Below are 21,455 nucleotides of genomic sequence, written 5' to 3' on the forward strand. Positions count from 1 at the left end.
ATCCTAATCAGAAAGTGATCTTTCTCTCAGATTTCCTCAAGCAATTTGTCTAGATGATGCCTTGTTCCCACACATTTCCACCTTATATTCAGTACTTCTATCTCTGCTCCCATTCCCACCCTCCTAGATTACAAGCTCCTTGAGGGGAAAGACTGTGGATGAGTCTTTTCATCTTTTATTGTGCACTAAAACTGTCTAAGAGTACATGATTAATATTTCAATATTGAGCCAAAATTGGAATGAAGGACAAAGTGTGAGCAAAGATGGATGCAGAAAGAGTAAAGCTGGAGTTTATTCATTTGAAGAGGCCAAGGCAGAGTGCAGGCCTTAAAACAGAATCTGAGACTCAGTCTTCCATAGGAGTCTCACCTCCTAGCCACGTCTTCTAATTCTGTTCCAGATTCTTCTAACCAGTCCTCCCAGCCCAATTCTCTTGATCTTTTCAGGCTGCAGAGGGAAAAAACAGGGCTCCTTAATTCAGGACTTATGGGAGTCAGGTTGAAGAGAGAATAACCCCTCCCCCCAAATAATGCCTTAAAATGTGGTAAGTCATGGGACTTATTTGCCTTCTTCATGTAATTCCCCCATTAGCAATAGGAACACACATAAACAGATCCTGACCCAGCTGGCAAGTGACAGGCCCAGGATTCAAGGCCAATTTTCAACCTTGCAATCCTAATTCCAGTGCTCCTAGCACAGAGCTCCTAGCTCCACCTAGCACAGAAGCTAAGACCTCAGCAGTTTCTTCTTCATGTTCATTTTGAAAAAGGTAAATAGTCTTCCAGTGATACCCTCCTCCTGTTTCTAGGCCCAGAAAATGTAGAGAAAGATAGGAATTTTCCCCCACCCCTTAAAAGCTTCTATGCCCAGGAACATCCTAGGACCAGGTTGTATTGACCATGCAGCTGGTCAGAGATCTCTCAGGTTTCAGAGCTAGTTTTAGATAAGGTGGATGGGGGAGAGAAATTCTCCACTCTTGTATCTATATCTCCTCCCAGAACCTGGAAGGAAAAAAGGAGACTAGCTATGGCACTCTATGATTGGAGGGAATGGTTAATGTGGATTCCACCCAGATCTCTCCCAGCAGCCTCCAGTGGACAAGGCACCAAAAATCAGGAGCCTGGAGGTTTACACTCATCCCCCTATCCACCAATTCAGATCCATCACTTACCCCATCACAAGAAATATCAACAGAGGGCTGGGCAGAATTCAGAGCAATGATTCCAATGCATTCTTTCACCAGCTATGGAAGGGTTGCAGAGACAGTTCAGGACTGGGAGTCTGTAACCTTTGCCCCTGACATGCCAGGGCCCAAGCTTTGTCCCAACCCAGCCAACCAGGAGGATTTTTCTACAACTCCTCTTGGGAAACTCACTTTCCTCAGGGCAGTAGGAAAGCAGAGCCCAACATCCTCCTCTCCCCAAGGTGACAATATCCCCAGAAAGGGTCTCATTGCCTCGGGCTCCCTCCCTGACCCTAGGTATTCTTACCCCATTTTCCTTGAAGTCACATTCATCTGAATTACGATTTTCAGCATTGAGGCACACGGTCTCAGCAATGGTAAAGCTCAGAGGTTGAGGAGCAGCAGGATCATTGTTCTGGGGAAGAAAGCAGGACAGCCTTTTAGACCCAGGTTCCAGCTGAGCCCCTGGAGAGCCTGGAGCAAGCTATTTAGTGCTGGACTTTAGACACCATCCAGTCTGACCCTCTCAATTTCTAGAGGAAATCCCCCAAGGTCACACTGTCAGCAGCTTCAGAACTGGAGGCTTGCAGAACCAGGGTCTCCCAAATGGCTTCTGGTTCCTCCACCCCCACCCACAATGTTCAGCTTCCACAATCCCCCTCCTCAGTGCCATCTCAGTCTCAGTTGGGAGACAACTCTCAAAAAGGAAAAAAAAAAACAATATAAGTTTAAACATTCTCAGGGTCATGTGAAAGTTGTAGTAATGACAGGAATCCTGGATTTGGAGACTGAGCACCTAGATTTTATTTGTATTCAGGTGCTTAGCATTGTTGCTGGAATATAGCAAGACATTCATTCAATTAATAAACACTTCTAAAGTACTTGCTATGTACCAGGCACTATACTAATAAGGACCCAAAGAGAAATCAAGGTCAAGGGAGGGTTCACAAGGAAACTCTGGGATAGTTTAAGTATGAATTATCACCCCTGTTTCACAGATGAGAAAACTGAATCTCTGAGAAAATAGAGTTCATGGCTCAGAGTCAGAAAAAAGTGTCATTACTGGAAGAAGAGAACTGACTCCAAAAATAATAATTGCAAATCTTTATATAGTGTTATTATCTGCTAGGTACTATGTTAAATACTTTACAATTATTACCTCATTTGTTGCCCACAGTAACTCATGGAGGTACATATTAATATTATTCCCACAAGAGATTTGGGGCATCTCAGGCAAATAGAGGGTAAAGGACTTCCCCAGTAACACAGCTAGTAAGAATCTGAGAGTAGATATGAACTCAGGACTCCCTGACTTTGAGAGTCAGTGCTCTTCCCCATTTGCTACCTGGCTGCCCCTCTCTTTCCATTATGTCACAATGGCTTCCAGTGAGGAGACCAAAATTCCCAAGAGTGAAAAGTTCATATCAGGGAATCCGAAAAGGTGGACCCTCCCTCACCATCCCAGTGCTACTCACTTCCCTAGGTGCCAGATTCAGGATGGAGAGTCGGAAGAGGTTTTCAGATCCTGAATTACTGTTGTATTCCCTGATGAATCTATTCACCAACTCCTCATATCTTCCATCCTGGGCAGACACAAGTAGAGTCAGGCTGAGCAGCCCCAGCACCAACAGGGGTAGCTGCATGTTTGAGATCTTCTGCATCTTCTTGACCCTCAATGCTGTGGGCAGACAGAAGATATCATTTATATACTGGTTTCTACCCAGCCTTACACAAGGGCAATGAATACCTTCATCCACTGGGTACCAACGGTTCCCTGAGGTATATGGTTTCCTCCATTCTTTTGTTACTGGTTTCCTCATCCCTAGTGCTGAAGGATCCTTCCTTTAGTTTCTTCATGAAGCCCTGAAGTTAACCAAAAGGAAGTGTTGGATGAAAAAAGGAAGTACAGGAAAATTGTAGAGAGGGAGGAGAACTGAAAGATTAGGCAAATGAAAGGATGTGAAGAAATAAATTTCTCCATCTATTTCTATCTTACAAACTTCTGGAGGGACTGTGGATGGGTCCAAAGCCTTTCCAGTTACTCAAAGAACTTTGTAATTCAGAAAGGATTGCTTAAATTATCCTCTGTAGCCTCCTCTCTTCTTCCCCAAATTGCTCAGCTTCAATTCTCCAAAAGAAGAGGATCCAAGGTCAACCAGAAATTCCTGGTACACTATATGATTCCTCATTCCCCTTGGTAAAATCTTCCCAGCTAGAACCCTGCCTCCCTCTCATTCAATTCAACAAATCGGTATGTTTATCCATCAGCCCTATGGTCTGACCATGTCTGAGAATATCACAAGCCATATAGTAGGTCTTCTTCAGCCAGAAGAGGTTATCTCTTATAGAGGACCAGGAGGCAAAAATCCATTCCAAGTCTTCGAAACTTAGAGTGCCTCACCGACCTCCCTTTTCTTATAAAATACCTTTGACCTTTGGACAGGAAAAATAGTCCACAATGGAGACGAAAGGCATTTGAGAGAAAGGTACTTGAGGAAATTGGTATAAATTTACTTTGATATGTATCTCAACTATGTAGAACTCTGTCCAAGTAACCAAGATAAGGACTTAATCATTTACATCTCACTAGATCATGTTTCCTAAAAAAAGTATTTGAACATCAAAGAGTATATTTTGTATCAAGCCTATAAGCAATGGGAGTATATATATTTGTGTCTGATCAATACCATTTGAAGAATTCATGGCAAATTTTTCTGCCTGGCCCTTGCTTTTCACACCCTTAATTTGCTACTAGAGCTGGTCTCCAACAATCTCTAAGCACAGCCCTGAAGAGTATAAGAGAGAGAGATAATACCTGTCATGGGGATCTCCTGGCTTGTAGATATGGGGACCTAGATGTTGCACTTAAGTCAAAATTAAGTCAGTTAAAGCAAAGAGAATGGTAGAATTGGGAGAACACTCCCACGAGCTCCAGGAGACAGCTTATACACATGCATGGAAAGAGTATTTAGTGCATGGTTGTCCAGTATTGCTTCATTGGCTCTGGTATCTTTTATTTCATAGGGTTGTGGTAAGATTCAAATTAGGAGATGTATGCTTTGTAAATAATAGTAAAGCAATGAAGTTATGCAAATGTGAAAAATGCAGTTACTCCATTATCTCTTTTAAATATAACTTTGTCTGAGATCACAATTGCTACCCTAGCAGAAGAGGACAGGATGTGATGGAGGAACAGTTAGTAGTCCAGTTCATCTGAAATGAAAAATCCATTACTTCCCAAAGACTGCATTCCACAAAATTACTTTTCTTTGTAACAGGAAAAATGCAAGTCAGTAAAACAAATCAAAATTGTCTGTGTCTAAAAAAAAGTGCTTTATTCTGCCCCATTAGTCCAAAAATTCTTAGGTAAAAGGGAAAGGAAAAAAGCATCTGTTAAGTCCCTACCATATGTCAGAAAGGGAAATAAAGTTAATGTACCCAATGGACATCAAAGACCTAAAAGAAAGACATTCAAAAATATTGACAATAGTATTTTTAGTAACAGTAAAGAACCACAAGGTAAGCATCTGTCTATTGATGGGAGAATCAGTAGTTTAATGATTGAAGAAACCATGATTTGATTATAGTGGAATATTATGGTTCTGTTAGAAATTACAAATATGGACATTTAGAGAAACTTATTGGAACATAAAAAGTGAATTCCCCCAAAGCAGCAGAACAACTTTAGTCATCTGCCCAGTGCATTCTACTTTAGGAAGACTTGCTAGTGAAGTATGATTCTAGACTTCAGGCAGTCTGGTAGTGCAATGGAGACAGTGCTGAGTCTGCAGTCAGAATAAATCTCAGTTCAAATCTCACTTCAGACACTTAATAGTTTGGTCATTCTGGGTCAAGTCAATAATTCTCTGTTTGCCTCAATGTCCTCATACTGCAAAATCAAGGGAATAATAGCTTATATCTCTCATTTCATGATGATCAATTATAATATTAATAAAATACTTCACATATACTAGGGCCTTATTAAATGCTTATTTCCTTGCCCTTTTGGCATAAGGCTGTTGGATTAATGGGATAGAAGGAGGAAAATATCTCTAGAGTCACAGTCAATTGGGTGACTTCTTTTCCTTGACTCTTTTTCATTCCTAAAAAATAACAATGTGGGGGAGAATTTTCACAAACTAAAATGGATATTTTTTAATGTGTCAAATTTTTTTAAAAGATCAAATGATGAAAAATATCCTTTTCACTCTTTATTGCATATCATAACAGTTACTAGTTGATTTCTCTTCCTTTTAGCTCCCCTTTCTATCTTTACAGCTTTTGCTCCAGTTTCTTTATCCCTTGATTACGGGGTTATGGGTTATGGCTCACAGAATTGAGTTAAAAAGGACCTGAGAAGACATTGACACTCTCCTCATTTTACAGATGAAAAAACTGAGGTAAAGAGATGTTAAATGACTTTTCATCTAGCTAATCAGTATGAGACAGAATTTTGAACTCCATTCCTTTTCATTTCAAGGGCAGAGCTCTTCACATAAACAATGCAAAGTGTGAAAGGAGCTATACACTAACCCCAACCTCATTTAAGCTGGGCTTGTTTTGGGATCTCTTCTTGGGACCTTCAGGAAACTAAGAGCTCAGGCAGCTGACAACACTGAGGCAACAGTCACTTGAGAAAAATAGAGATGCTTTCAACCTAGGACTTTGATTTGGCTTTTGGACCATGATGGGCAATTTGGAGATGGGTGTTTGAATGCCATTACAATGTTGAATTTCATTTTGGTATCAAACCTATAATTCCCAGGGCACTGACTGAGACAGGCCTAGAAGAAAACACAAACTCAAAACCCAAAACTAAAAGAAGAGACAAACTCTAACTATATAAGAATGATCAGTGATAAAGGATCCTTTTGGGAAATGATAAGATAAGCTGAATATTTTTTATATTTGGTATGTTGAAATTAATTCATTTTAATGTAAAGACTTACTAAGCAAGTTTACCTGTTATATAGATGTTTAGGTACTATTTTTAAATTTCAGAAAATTGTCCAAACTTATTGGCAATTCCTTCTTGAACAGTACAGAGAGGTACAATGGTCTATAGGGAAGTATACTAGTTTGGAAGTCCAAAGACCAGAGGGAGACTCCTGGCTGTGACACTTATAATGTCACTTAAGGAAAGTTACTTTCTCCTCTGGGCCTCAGTTTTCATATCAGTAAAATGGGAGATAGCAATCCTTCCCAGCTCTGCATCCCAGAGTTGTTGTGAATAAAAGACTTCTCATATTTAGTGTGAGAAAAAATTTGGTGAGAAAAAGGGGTAAAAAATTCTATTGTGATGGGCTTGGACTGCTCTCCTAAAAAGGACAGTCTTGTTTCTGCCTTTATTCATAGTTAAAATATCTATCCTTGAACCATAAGGAGTAGATATCAAGTTCATTATACCACTATCTCAGGCATCTTCTTTTATCCCACAGTGTCCTTCAGTTCTGTCCAAAGCTGGACTTCATCTCCCTGAAGATGGACAACCTTGTCTCTCTCCAGGGCTGGCTGGACAAATGCCTAGGAAACTGTATCCCAGCAACTCTTTTGCCTGCTAATTAGTGGGATCTCTCTCTTGGGCTATAACCTTAGGCCCCCAACCTTCATTCTTCTCAGTACTGAGTGAGATAATGTTGATACAAATGAAATCATCCAAGAAAACTAAAATATACTGTATGTGGTATCATAGGAAATATCAACATGCTATTCCTAAGGCATCTTAAAAATTACAAAGTCTTTTTTCCAATAGTCTGTTAAGGTCAGGAATGATTTAGTGTTATGTTTTGATATGTTAGAGGGGGAGAGAATGGTGAATACCTGTGATTTCATTAATACAGAGAGTTTCTGGTGAAGAAACTCCCTTTTCCAATAGAGAATTGATCCAATGTCCCAGTATGTCCAGTATGCCAGAGGAGAATTTAATACAGTTTTCCTAACTCCTTCCTAGGAGTCCTCTATCTACTATCTCACACTACCTCCCAGACCTGATTGTATAACTTTCATTTTATGGAAGTTATATATATGGAAAAAAGAACAAGAATTGAGCAGTTAAGGGGACTTCCTGGAGTCACACTTAGAGATAGGTTTTCCCTAAGGCCTTCTGGCCTGAATACCAATGCTTGTTTGGCCATACCTGTGTAAAACCAGTTGGAAGGAGAGGACACTGGGAGTCAGGAAAAGCAGAGGAAAACGAAAGCCTTCTCATGAGGAAGACAAGTGGATGAGAGGCCTGAATGTATCAGGCACATTCAGGGGCCAGTGGAGAGACCCGTAAGGCTGGAGCAAAGCAAGAACCAAGCAGCCTCCTGCCTTTCTTCAAACCTTATCTACCATCTCCATCTTCTGTATGGACCCTTCCCTTTGAGACTCTCCCCACTTGTTACTGCAGTGTCTTATTGTACCTAGTTGTTAACATGTTATCTCCCACACTAACCTATGAGCTCTTTGAAAGGGGGTTTTGCTTTTCTTGCTTAGCTTAGTGGCATAGTTTTAAGTAAAGAGTTCATAAATGCAAATTTTCACTATGACTGGTAGTAAGAGTATTGGACTTAAACAGAAGCTCTAGGTTCAACTTTTGGCTCTGAGGATACTTTGTGTGTGTCAAAATACTTTAGGACCTTTCTACATAAATTAGAGCTATTATTACTTTTTTGGAATGGGGAAGTGTTGCCACATTGTGCAAGCCTTAAATATCAGGATTATAACAGAACTTAACATTTATATAGTATTTTAAAACATATTTTATCTCTCAATATTTATCTCTCAATAAGTATCTGAGGCATATAAAGCAAGGGCTATTATTCTGCTCTTTTTTCTTAATCGATTGAATGAATGTACAAATGAGTATAAAACAGATTTGAACCACAAAAAAAAATATATGGATTAAACTGTGGTTGCCCCCAAAGACCAAAATAAATCAAATGTGGGAGCTGGATTAGATTTATCACTGTTGTCCCTTCCAGGTCTATAATTTTGAATCTAGGATTCTGCAGCTTGGATGAGCTCAGGGAGCATCCCTCTTTATGGAAAAAAAAGAAGTGGACAATTGTGTCAACTCATTTCAAGATCTCTATCCATTTCACCAGTGGTCTATTAGTCAAGTCAAAGTCCTGTTGCTTGAGACTATTGCAAAGGGTTTTGAGGGTTTGGGAGGGTAGCTAAAGCATTTCATAGGAATTGCCAATCTCAATTGCAATGGAAATTTAGAACAGAAAAGCAACATATCATTATGTCATCCTTGATACCATCCATTCCTGCTTCTTTACCATGTTCAATGCCCTATTCTGCTACCACCAGAGCCCTGAAAATTTCCATAAAGATGGATGCTCCCTGAGTTCATCCAGGCTGCAGAATCCTAGATTCAAAATCATAGACATGAAAGGGACCACAGTGATAAATCTAGACTAGCTCCCACATTTGATTTATTTTGGTCTTTGGGAGCACCCACAGTTTAATCCATACATTTTTTTAATGATTCAAATATGTTTCATAATCATTGAATGCATGTAAGAAAGACTGATGAGTCTCTATGTACCTTCTCTGAACCATATCAAATTGCCTAGTCCTTCAGAAGAAGTAGGGGAAAAAGGAAAGGAGGGAAAAAAATTGGAACTCAAAATCTTGTAAAAATAAAAGCAAAAAAATTCTCTTTACATGTTACTGATGAAAAATACAATATCCATTTTAAAAAAAGAAAAGAAGAGAAGAGAACTATAGGTACTTATTCAATTATGTCCCTCACTTCTTTGCAGAAGGGAAGGACAATGAGTGTGACATGATGTTTATAATGTCAGGGTTTTTTTTCAATAACTGGGTAACTTTTTTATGAAAGCCTTTTAACACACACACAAGCATAGACAATTTTTCTACATTAACTCTTGCAAAATCATATGGTCTAATTCCTCCCCCCCCTTCCTCCACCCCCTCCTCAGATGGCAACTAATCCAATATATATTAAACATGGTATGTTAAATCAAATATATACATACGTATTTATACAACTATCTTGTTGCACAAGAAAAATCAAATCAAAAAGAAAAAGAATGGGAAAGAAAATACAATGCAAGCAAAGAACAACAAAAAAAGTGAAAATGCTATGTTGTGATCCACACTCAGTTCCCAGTTTTCTCTCTGGGTATAGATGGCTCTCTTTGTCACAAGACATTGGAACTGGCCTGGATCATCTCATTGCTGAAAAGAAGCACATCCTTCAGAATTGATCATCATATAATCTTGTTGTTGCTGTGTACAGCAATCTCCTAGTTGTGCTCACTTCACTCAGCATCAGTTCATGGAAGTCTCTCCAGACTCTAAAATCATGAAAACATCCTGATTGTTGCTTATAGAACAATAATATTCCATAACATTCACATACCACAACTTAATCAGCCATTCTACAACTGATGGGCATCCACTCATTTTCCAGTTACTTGTCACTACAAGAGGGCTGCCACAAACATTTATGCACATGTGGGTCCCCTTTCAACTGAGTCACTTTTGCTTAATGTCCTCCTTTCTTATTTTTGGATTCAATGATAGGTTTTTTGGAAGGTTCACAATAGACAAATATATTGTATAATATAGATGATATAAAATAAAATATTTATTCTCAAAATTTTACTCAAAAGCTAATAAAACCTATCTTCTGTGAAAAAAGATAAGAAGTGTGTCTGGAGTCTTAGAAATAGAAACAAACTGACAAGTAAGGTAGGGGAGATATCATTTATCCACTGTACTAGATACCATAAGCCATGTTTGGCTACAGGAGGGCCCCGTTCCCTATATTAATTTATTCATATGTTCTGTTCAACCAAGAGAACATAACTCCTTGAAAAGTCCTTGAACAGTTTGTTGACAATTTCATTTTTGCCTCCTGTCCACAATGAGTAGCACAGTGTACTGTTTCCATACATGTTTGCTAAAACGAATTCATGTAATCATATCATCTCATAGTTGGAAGGGAATTCGGAGACCACTGAATCCAACCAATATGTCAATATGTCTATCTCACCCCCTACAAGATGCACCCAATCTTTATTAAAGACCTCCATGGAGCACCTCTAGAGAACACCCAAGTCTTTCCCCAGTCTTGCCATCATTAGCTGAAAATCCTGTACATTTCCATCTATTTCTGCAATACTCCAAGCACCTCCTGAAAGGTGACTCCCATGCAGTACTGCCTGTTTCTCACAATCTGATATACAAGCTGCAAGGAGACAGACATTGTTGTCCTGTGTTCAAACAACATTTTTTCATGCCTCCTTGTCTTTTGTCACAACCTAAGTCAAGGCACTTGGAGCTTCTTGGCCAAGAAAACAATCTGAAAATACTCTTGAATTGACATACCCTGTGGAGGAGATGTGCAATGGAAATTTGGCAGATACCTAGAGGGCATAACATGAATCTTCCCTTTATCCTTTTCCATTCAAAGTAGAGAAAGTGTCCTCAACTTGAATGCTGGGCAGGACATGGACTTCAGGAAATCCAAAAATCTAGGGTGGGAAGTGCAGCCAATTCAGCAGGACTATACACCTGGACTTGGTAGGATTCATGTTCTATAAGAACAGAACCACTGTGAACTTCATTTCCCTTTCCAGAGACAGAGTTGGTTTGTGCATAGGGATTATGACTCTAAAGTATTGAGTAGAATGTCTGAATGTTTCTTTTTGGTCCATCTTTAAAGTAAATATCCCTGTGTGATAGCTAATTGGGATGTGAAGTGGTTAAATAGGACTGGGTGCTAGTCCTGGGTTTCTAGTAATTTGGGGGAACCTAATCAGTGCAAACCAGAGAAGATGGCACAGAAGCGGCTCCTTAGAAACCTGGAGAAGGGGTGGAGGGATGTAGCAGATCCGGCTCTCAGGGGAAGGCCAGGGCAATCTTGTTACCATATCTTGTTACAATAATATTTTATTCAGTTAGTTCCAATATAAAACCTGAGGCAATCTGAAGAGAGAGTGGGAGTACTAATGGGGCATGAGGGAAAAGTTTATAAAACAGGGAGCAACTAGATTGAGTTTTGAGGGAAAATAAGGATTCTGAGAGGAAGAGCTCAAGAGAGAATGCATTCCAGGAAGGCAGGATGGCCTGTGCAATGCCAAGGAAGTGGAAGATGGAATTCATTTTGGGAAACTGGGGAGAAGTTCAGTTTGGCTAGAATGCAGACATTGAATCTATTCAGTCATTTCATTTGTATCTGACACACTGGCATGCCATGTGGGGTTTTCTTGGCAAAGACAGTGGAGTGGTTGGCTATTTCCTTCTTCAGTTTATTTTATAAATGGGAAACCAAGACAAATAGTTTAAGTGACTTCCTCAGGGTCACACAGCTAATAAGTGTCTGGGGCGTTATTTGAGCTCTGTTGCTTCTGACTCCAAGCTGGGTTCTCTCTCCTCTGCACCATTCACCTACTCCAGAATGCAGAGGATATTCATTTAATTTAAAGATTATGAAACAAACATTAAGTGCTATCAAACCGGCCCAACAAGCAGGAAGTCCTAGGTTCAAGTCCTATCTCTGATATATACTGACTGTATGACCCTGGACAAGTCATTCAGTGCCCTTTAAAATTAATCAATCAAGAAAAATTACTTTCCTTTTTTGATAGTATTTTTTCTAATTGCTTATAAAATATTTTAAACAACCATTTTTCATAAAATTGAATATGGTGACATCTTGACTGCCTAAAATTGTATGTTTTGTGGCTATTTTAAGTGGAATCTTTTTAACTCAGTGTCTTTTAGATTACTCAGTAAAATCTAATAGCAAAAGATGATAGGAAAAGATCATGAAAAATGTGGGGGGAATGTGGGAAAACTGGGACAAAGTGCATTGTTGGTGAATTGGTGAACTGGTCCAACCATTCTGGAGAGCAATTTTAAACTATGCCCCAAGACCTATCAAATTCTACCTATTCTTTAATCCAGCAGTGTCTTTACTGTATCTGCATCCCAAAGAGAGGAAAATGGGAACAGAATCCATTGTGCAGAAATGTTTGTGGCAGCCCTTTTTGTAGTGGCAAGGAACAGGAAACTGAGTGGGTACTCATCAGTTGAGGAATGGCTGAATAAGTTATGCATATGAATGTAATGTAATATTATTTTTCTGTAAGAAACAATCAACAGGAAGATTTTAGAAAAGTCTGGAGAGACTTGCAAGCACAGAAGCTAAGTGAAGTGAGTAGAAAGAACCAAGAGAACAATGGAGACATCAACAGCAAAATGATGTGCTGATCAACTGTGATAGATTTTATTGTTGTTTGCTTGTTTTTTTCCTTTCTCATTTTTCCCTTTTTGATCTGTTTTTTTCATGTACAGCATGATAAATGTGGAAATATGTTTAGAAGAATTGCATATGTTTAACCTATATTGGTTACTTGTTGTCTAGGGTAGTGGATGGAGAGAAGAGAGGGAGAAAAAATTTAGCACCTCATTTTGCAAGGATAAATGTTGAATACTATCTTTGCATATATTTTGAAAATTAAAGCTATTATTTAAAAAATGCTTTTTTGGGATAAAAAAAAAGTTCAATAGGAAGACAAAAGTCAAGATGACTGCTAATATCCTGAGGTCCAATGGATGAATTTGCCACCTGATTTCTGAAAAATCTCTAAGTCAAATAGTACTTGCTTCAGCCAGCTTCATGGTCATTGGAACAAATATTTTTCCTTCATCCATTCCACTGGAGAAGTCTCAATCTGCAGTAGACATCCCCCTAACTCACAAATGGCTTTGAACGCTTAACGTGGTTTACCAGTCTGCTGAAAAGGTAGGGTAGGGACTCTGTTCCTACTACAACTTTGGAACTTCAAAGAATTTGGTGGCAGATAATTACAAAAGGTGCATGAGCAGCCCAGGTGAGGGCTCAGGAAGCCCCTACACCAAACATGCTTGTTCTCCCAGTAAACCCTATAGACATCGATGTGGTTATACTTGTGGTCCAAATCTGATCCAAAGAGTAATGTTTTAGCAGTTACACAAATCAAATATGGCTATATTTGGAGACAACACAATAGACTTCTGAAAATTTACATTAGAATGACCACATTACAAAAGATTGAGCTATCTCTCTCCCTATAGGAACCTTTCCTTGGAGAGAATCTAGAACCTTGTTATGTTCTCTCTAGATGATTTCATATGATGACCCATTTCATAGGCAAAGGATATTAAGCAGACAATGTCTACCATATAAAGTTATATACAAATGATCTTTGATCCCAGATTACACAACCAATATATTTTACACAATTAGAATTCACGAGCTGAAGCCAACAAAAGCAGAGTAGGATTTAAAGGGGGAGATATCAGTTCTAGCTGGAGGAATAAGAGGAGACTTCATGAAATCAGGTATCTGGTAGAATGGGATGAATGTTAATAAATGGTTATGTGGTAATAGGGGAAATCCGTTGATCAGTGGCATAAGTTAGGTTCACAGGGCAAGATAATGAATAAAAATAGCAATCTAGTGTTTGACAAACCCAAAGATCCCAAATTTTGGGATAAGAATTCATTATTTGACAAAAACTGCTGGGAAAACTGGAAATTAGTATGGCAGAAACTAGGCATGGACCCACATTTAACACCACATGCTAAGATAAGATCAAAATGGGTGCAAGATTTAGGCATAAAGAACGAAACCATAAATAAATTGGAGGAACATGGGATTGTTTACCTCTCAGACTTGTGGAGGAGGAAGGAGTTTGTGTCCAAGGGAGAACTAGAGACCATTATTGATCACAAAATAGAACATTTTGATTACACCAAATTAAAAAGTTTCTGCACAAACAAAACTAATGCAAACAAGATTAGAAGGGAAGTAACAAATTGGGAAAACATTTTTACAGTTAAAGGTTCTGATAAAGGCCTCATCTCCAAAACATACAGAGAATTGACTTTAATTTATAAGAAATTAAGCCATTCTCCAATTGATAAATGGTCAAAGGATATAAACAGACAATTTTCAGATGATGAAATTAAAACTATTTCCACTCATATGAAAGAGTGTTCCAAATCACTATTGATCAGAGAAATGCAAATTAAGACAACTCTGAGATATCATTACACACCTGTCAGATTGGCTAAGATGACAGGAACAAATAATGATGAATGTTGGAGGGGCTGTGGGAAAACTGGGACACTGATGCATTGTTGGTGGAGTTGTGAAAGAATCCAACCATTCTGGAGAGCAATCTGGAATTATGCCCAAAAAGTTATCAAACTGTGCATACCCTTTGACCCAGCCATACTACTACTGGGCTTATATCCCAAGGAAATACTAAAGAAGGGAAAGGGACCTGTATGTGCCAAAATGTTTGTGGCAGCCCTTTTCATAGTGGCTAGAAACTGGAAAATGAATGGATGTCCATCAATTGGAGAATGGTTGGGTAAATTATGGTATATGGAGGTTATGGAATATTATTGCTCTGTAAGAAATGATCAGTAGGAGGAATACAGAGAGGCCTGGAGAGACTTACATCAACTGATGCTGAGTGAAATGAACAGAACCAGAAGATCGCTGTACACTTCAATGCTGTATGAAGATGTATTCTGATGGAAGTGGATATCTTCAACATAAAGAAGATCCAACTCACTTCCAGTTGATCAATGATGGACAGAAATAACTACACCCAGAGAAGGAACACTGGGAAGTGAATGTAAATTGTTAGCACTACTGTTTATCTACCCAGGTTACTTATACCTTCAGAAGCTAAAATTAATGTGCAACAAGAAAATGGTATTTACACACATATATTGTATCTAGGTTATATTGTAACACATGTAAAATGTATGGGATTACCTGTCATCGGGGGGAGGGAGTGGAGGGAAGGAGGGGATAATTTGGAAAAATGAATACAGGGGATAATATTATTTAAAAAAATAAAAATAAAAAATAAAAAAATAAAGAAATGACCAACTGGAGGAATACAGAGAGGCTTGGAGAGACTTACATCAACTGATGCTGAGTGAAAAGAGCAGAACTAGGGGATCATTATACACTTCAACAATGATACTGTATGAGGATGTATTCTGATGGAAGTGGATATCTTCAACATAAAGAAGAGCTAATCCAATTCCAATTGATCAATGATGGACAGAATCAGCTACATCCAGAAAAGGAACACTGGGAAATGAGTTTAAACTGTGAGCATTGTTTTTTTTTTTTTTTTTTTTTTTTTGTTTTGTTTTGTTTTGTTTTGTTTCTCTTCCCAGATTATTTTTACCTTGTGAATACAATCCTTCCTTTGCAACCACAACAACAACAAAATTCGGTTCTGCACATATATATTGTACCTAAGCTATACTATAAGATATTTAATATGTATGGGAATGCCTGCCATCTCTAGGGGAGGGGGTGGAGGGAAGGAGGGGAAAAACTCGGAACAGAAGGGAGTACAAGGGATAATGTTGTAAAAAAAATTACCTATGCATATGTACTGTCAAAGAAAATGTTATAATTATAAAAATTAATAAAAAAAAAACAAAAAAATAGGGGAAATCCTATTGTGTCCACAGAACATGACCTATGCAAATAGGTGGAGGATACAGAGCAAAGGATGGAATTGGAGAACAGAAAATAGTCCAGTTATCAGAAGAAATATTAGAAGGAAGGATGGGAAAATAAACCTGGAAGCATCTCATTATCCTCATCTTTCATGCTGAGGCTAGGGCATCCCTTCTAGATTGTCCCATCTTTTCTTGTCTTGAAGATATTTCAGCGTTCCCCTCACTGACACCATAGTGGAAGATAACAGTCTAGCAGATCATCCTCTTTTAGACAGAGAAATAGTAACTGGGGTTGAAACAAAACTGAATTTTGAGAGGAGAAAAGAAATAGAGCTAGGGTGATCTAGAACCTGGTTGTTTACTTTTCTGTAGGCAAGATCAGGTTTAGAAGTTCTCTAAAGCTATTTGGGGTATCCCACTTAAGAGTTCTGGCCACACTGGCAGGTGGACAACCCCAAAGGTAGAGGAGTATAATGAAATGAATGCTGGTCATGAAGGCAGATGAGAATGGTGATCTTGGCTCTTGTATTTACTACATGTTTGACTTTGGTCACTTAATGACTCTGAGTCTCAAGTGCCTCATGGATATTATGAAATAATAGTATCTTTGCCATCTACCTCCCAGAGTTGTTGTGAAAATCCATTGAGATAAGGATTGTAAAGCCATTAGAAAAATTTAAAGTGCTATAAAAAGCCACTGATAGAAAAGGAATACCGTTAGCATTTTTTGTTTTTCTCCCCAGGTTATTTTTACCTTTCGAATCCAGTTCTTCCTTTGCAACAACAACAACAAAAAAATTCAGTTCTGCACATATATATTGTACCCAGGATATACTATAACATATTTAATATGTATGGGAATGCCTGCCATCTAGGGGAGGGGGTGGAGGGAAGGAGGGGAAAAATTCGGAACAGAAGGGAGTTTAAGGGATAATGTTGTAAAAAATTACCCATGCATATGTACTGTCAAAAAAATGTTATAATTATAAAATTAATTTTTAAAAAGCCACTGAATATAAAGACAGGAAGGGCACTGGGGGGTCAGATAGAAGGAGAAAAGGGTATTGGATATAATAGTCCAGGTTGACTTTCTGTGTCTGAGGGGGTAAAATAGAATGAGAACTGGAAGGGATTTCAGAGACAGTGCAGCTCAGTCTTTTGTTTAATAGCAGGTCATCCGTGTCTGTAATATTTTTGACAAGAAGTTATTCAATTCAACAAATACCTACAGTATACAAAATACTGGTTTAGGTGCAGGAAAATAAGAGAAAAATCAAGGAGCCTAAAGCAAGAATAAGAGAAAGACACAGATCCTTCCACTCCCTTGTGATGTGATAATCATATAGAAATCCAGGTGTGAGAAGATACAGAAAGAAGGAACACCTTCCAGTTATTTTGAATGTGTGGGATAGAGAAGCACCTATTTGAAGGACAAAATGACCATGCCTCAGAGGCTGTGATAGGATCTAAATCAAAAGGAGGAATCTTAGATAGAAGGCAAATGCATTTGGGGGAAGGTGGAAAAAAGAGTTTGTCCCAGGTGCAATTATGCTCCATTGTCTGAAATAAGAGCTCCATATACTAAGAGAATGTGGTAATGGGGTGGATGTTTAGCCTGTAGAGAGGGGGTCCTGAGACCATAAGCCCAGGATCAAGACTTCTAGAACAAAGGGACCCTCATGGGAATTGGTGGCAACCTGAGCCAAGTTAAGGGAAGAGTGCCAAGTGGGAGGACTGCCACAGGGACTGATCATGTCTCTGGAATGCCATGCCCTGGGAAAAAACCTCACCACTCTGGCCTAGTTGTTGCTCTGTAGGGAATATTTTGCCAGGCTACTATTGCCCATATATTCATAGGCATTCATTCTATTGATCCTCCTGAAAAAAAGACAGTTGCTAGTGAGACTCTCTATAGAGCTGAGAGTCAGGGGATGCATGAACACTTGGGATTTTTGCTGACTCTGTGTCTGCTTGTGTGTTTAGAATATAGCAAGGGAGTCTCTAATTCAGAAAAGTGATGAAGAGAAAATACTAGGGTAAGTGACTGTCACCCAATCTGTGTGTGGAGCTCTGTCACTCTGGGGGGTCTGGGTCTGAGTGTGATATTGCTTTGGGGGAACAAGGATAAGAGACCTGGGTCTGATTCACAAGTTTCTTTTTTCTTATTCACACTTATTTGCCTTTCTTCCTCCTCTTCCTATATCCACTATTGAGGCTCACAAGAACCACTGCATTGGGTTCTCTATAGTCAATTGAGTCTAAGTGGGTAGCTCTTTCCCAGGGGAATACCTTCTCCCCATGAGCTTCATCCCGTTAGTTGCCAGAGCTGGTCAATTCTACCTCCCATCCTGTCCACATTGCTTTTCCCATCTAAATCCTCTTTTGCATGGTTATAAATAGCAGCCTTGAGTCTCACCTTCTTTCACCTATTGCAATAGCTTCCTGAGTAATCCCTTGGGCTCCAGTCCCTCCCTTCTCTACTCCATCTTCCAAGCAGCTACCAAAAAGCTCTAGCTAATGAAAAGGTGTAATATTCTCACCCCCCTGCTTAACAAGAACAGCAATAGAAAACTTCTGGGGAAGATCTGACATGAAAAACTCTCATCAGCCAACCTACCTACAACACCTTACACACACTACCCCTTAATGTTTTAAATATTTTTCAGTCAAACTAGGTTCTAACTGTTCCATAGTTTTTTCTTGATCTTCCCAAAGAGAGTTCCCTGTGTCTGGAATGCATCTTTTCTCATGTCTCCCTTCTCTTCCTCCAAGGCCCAGCTCCCAGGTCACTTCTTCCATGAAGACATTTCAGGTCTATTGACCTTCCCCCAGTCCTCAGCCCCATACAGATCCTAAGCAGAAAGTGATCTTTCTCTTAGATTTCCTAGAGCACTTTATCTAAATACTGCTTTGTTTCCATACATTTCCACTTTACATTCTGTCTCTGCTCCCACTCCCATCCTCTTAGATTACAAGCTCCTTGATCATTTTATATGGCTACAACAAGACTATACAATGATCAATTCTGATGGAAAAGAGAAAAATAACCAGCCTTCCCCCAATGTAGTTCCTTAGAATGTGGTAACTTAGAGGTTCATAGGACTTGTAAAGGCCTTAGCAATCACCATAAGTTATGTCCCCACTTAGACAGATCATGACCCAGGTGCCAGGTGACAGACCCAGGACTCAAGCCCCAATTTTCAGCCTTTAATTCTACATCCAGTGCTCCACCTACCACAGAAAACTTAAGATCTCAGCATTTTCTTCTTCATGTTCATTTTGATAAAGGTAAATAGTCTTCCAAGAATACCCTCCTTCTGTTTCTATTTCATGTAACCCTTAGAAATGGTCCAAGCTTTGACATTTTCCTTTACCCTTTTTCAAGTGCAAGGAGTGAAATCCCAACTTGTATGCTGGGAAAGACATGAACATCAGGAAATCCAAAAATCAAGGACAACGGTTGCAGTCAATTCAGGTGGGACTTTATCCCAGCAAGGCTGTAGCCTTGAACTTGGTAGGATTCGTGTTCTATAGAAATTGAGCTCAACTGTGAATTTCATTTCTCTCTCAAGAGACAGAGTCAGGTGTGTGCACAGAGATTATAATTCCAAAGTGTTGATTGAGTGGAATTCATATGTTTGTTTTTGCTACTCTTTGAAGTAAAAAAATCCAATAGCTAATTGGGATTTGAAGTGGTTAGATGGAATTGGAAGACTAGTCCTGGGTACTTAGTAATAGGGAGAAATCTAATCAGTGAAGACCAGAGAAGATGTCACAGAAGAGAGGCTTCTTAGAGGACTGCAGAAGGGTTTAGGAGAATGTACCAAATCAGGATTTCAGGGTAGGTCCAGTGCAATCTTGTTTCCAAATCATGTTACAATAATACTTTATTCAGTTAGACATTTGCAACATGAAATCTGAGGCAATCTGAAGAGAGAGTAGGAGTACTAATGAGGGAGGAGGGAAAGGCTTATAGAAGAGAAGGTAGCTAAATTGAGCTTTGAGGGAAGTTAAGGATTCTGAGAGGAAAAGCTCAGGAGAGAATGCATTCTAGGAATGTAGGATGGCCTGTGTAATCCCAAGGAGGTGCACGATGGAATCCATTTTGGGGAACTAGGGAGTAGTTCAGTTTGGTTAGCATGCAGTCTTGTTGTTGTTCAGCCATTTCATTTATATATACACCTATGATGCCATTTGGAATTTTCTTTGCAAACACACTGGAGTGGTTGGCTATTTCCTTCTCCAGATCATTTTACAGATGGAGAAACTGAGGCAAACAGGTTTAAGTGATTTGCCCAGACTCACACAGCTAATAAGTGTCTGAGACTGACACCAGACTTGGCTCACTCTGCTCTGCATCACCCACCTACTCCAGAATGCAGAGGACATTCATTTAATTTAAGGATTATGAGAAAAACGCTGTCAAGATGGCCCAAGAAGCAAGAAGTTCTAGGTTCAAGTCCTACATCTGATACATACTGTTTGCATGATCCCAGACAAGTCATTTAGTGAATTGGGAATTTGTTAAAATTAAAAATTACACAGATTAACCAATTGAGAAACACTTTTATCATTTTGAATAGTGCCTTTTCCAATTGTATGAAAAGACAAATTTTATCACAGGTTTTGTATAAAATTTTGCGTTCTAAATTTTTTCCCTCTTCCATTTCCTTTATCCTGCCTGAGATGGTATGCAATTTGATATTGGTTACAAATGTGCAATCATGTAAAACATATTTCTGTATTGGCCCTGTTGTGTAAAGAGAAACAGTTTGCAAAAAGAAAAAATCATGAAAATTAATAAATTGAAAATAGCATGTTTCAGTCTGCATTCACAATCCAACAGTTCTTTCTCTGGATGTGGATAGCATTATCTATCACGAGGCTTTTGCAAGTCCTAGGGCCTCTTAAATCAGTCACTAAAGTCCAATAGCAAGATAAAAGTCAAGATAATTGCCAATGGCCTAAGATGCAATGGATGAACTGGGCTCCTGATGACCAGTCTCCAAGATGACCAGTCTCTAAGAGTTCCACATGCTTCAGCACCTTCCTGCCACTGGAACAAATGGTCAGAGGGGGAAGTCTTCACAGGCTTGTAGGAGATATTCTGCTAACTCACCAATAGATTCTGTTCCATTCAAATCCATTCAATCGGGTTTAACTATTCTACTGAAATGGTTATACCAGAGTGAGTCCTATGCCTTTACTACAAATTCTTGTAACTACAAAGAAGAGTTTGATGACAGATGGGCACCAAAGACTGATGAGCTAACCTGAAAAGGGCTCAGCAAGCCCTTACGCCAGACATGCTAGTCCTCCCAGAAAACTCCAGAGATCCTAATATGGTTTTGTAAAAAGGAGGAATATGTTGACAATTATACAAACCAAGTAGAGCTGTATTTATAGAGAAACACATATAAAGTTCTAAATATTTGCATAAGAATCACTTCATTAGGGAAGAGTTTTCTTTCTCTCTCCTTGGAAAGTTAGGTTCTCTCTAGATTATAGAAACTAGAAGACCAGGATCTCTCTTCTCTTACCAACTCCATTCATCTCACAGGTACAGAGTATTAAGTAATCAATATATACCATATAAAATATTATACAAATGATCTTTGATCACAGGATTACACAACCTACAATTTTAAATAGTTGGAATACATTAGGAGAAACCAACTAAAGCATACTATGATTTGAAGAGGGAGAGATCAGTTTTAGATAGAAAGATCAGAGACTTCACAAGCACATGACCCTTTAATCTTCTAGC

General features: G+C 39.0%; 1 protein-coding gene across 1 annotated transcript; it reads right to left on the minus strand.

The window, feature by feature from the left end:
* Nucleotides 1–268: 268 nt before the first annotated feature.
* On the minus strand, nt 269–2,868 carry LOC141551427 (cathelicidin antimicrobial peptide-like). The gene is made up of 4 exons (XM_074283062.1): nt 2,659–2,868; nt 1,491–1,598; nt 1,172–1,243; nt 269–447 (listed from the first exon to the last, which is right to left on the minus strand). The coding sequence occupies exons 1-4, from the start codon at nt 2,842–2,844 to the stop codon at nt 373–375; spliced, it is 441 nt and encodes a 146-aa protein (XP_074139163.1). The 5' UTR covers nt 2,845–2,868; the 3' UTR covers nt 269–372.
* Between the last annotated feature and the right edge of the window lie 18,587 nt (nt 2,869–21,455).

Source organism: Sminthopsis crassicaudata, chromosome 1, assembly GCF_048593235.1.
Source record: "Sminthopsis crassicaudata isolate SCR6 chromosome 1, ASM4859323v1, whole genome shotgun sequence".
NCBI classification, from domain to species: Eukaryota; Metazoa; Chordata; class Mammalia; order Dasyuromorphia; family Dasyuridae; genus Sminthopsis; species Sminthopsis crassicaudata.

Excerpts from the sequence above, each read along its gene's own strand:
- LOC141551427 (XM_074283062.1), bottom strand. The coding sequence starts at position 2,844 with ATGCAGAAGATCTCAAACATGCAGCTACCCCTGTTGGTGCTGGGGCTG. Across the intron at positions 1,599-2,658 it reads TGAATCTGGCACCTAGGGAA|AACAATGATCCTGCTGCTCC; the intron begins GTGAGTAGCACT and ends TTTCTTCCCCAG. Across the intron at positions 448-1,171 it reads TTGATATTTCTTGTGATGGG|CCTGAAAAGATCAAGAGAAT; the intron begins GTAAGTGATGGA and ends TTCCCTCTGCAG.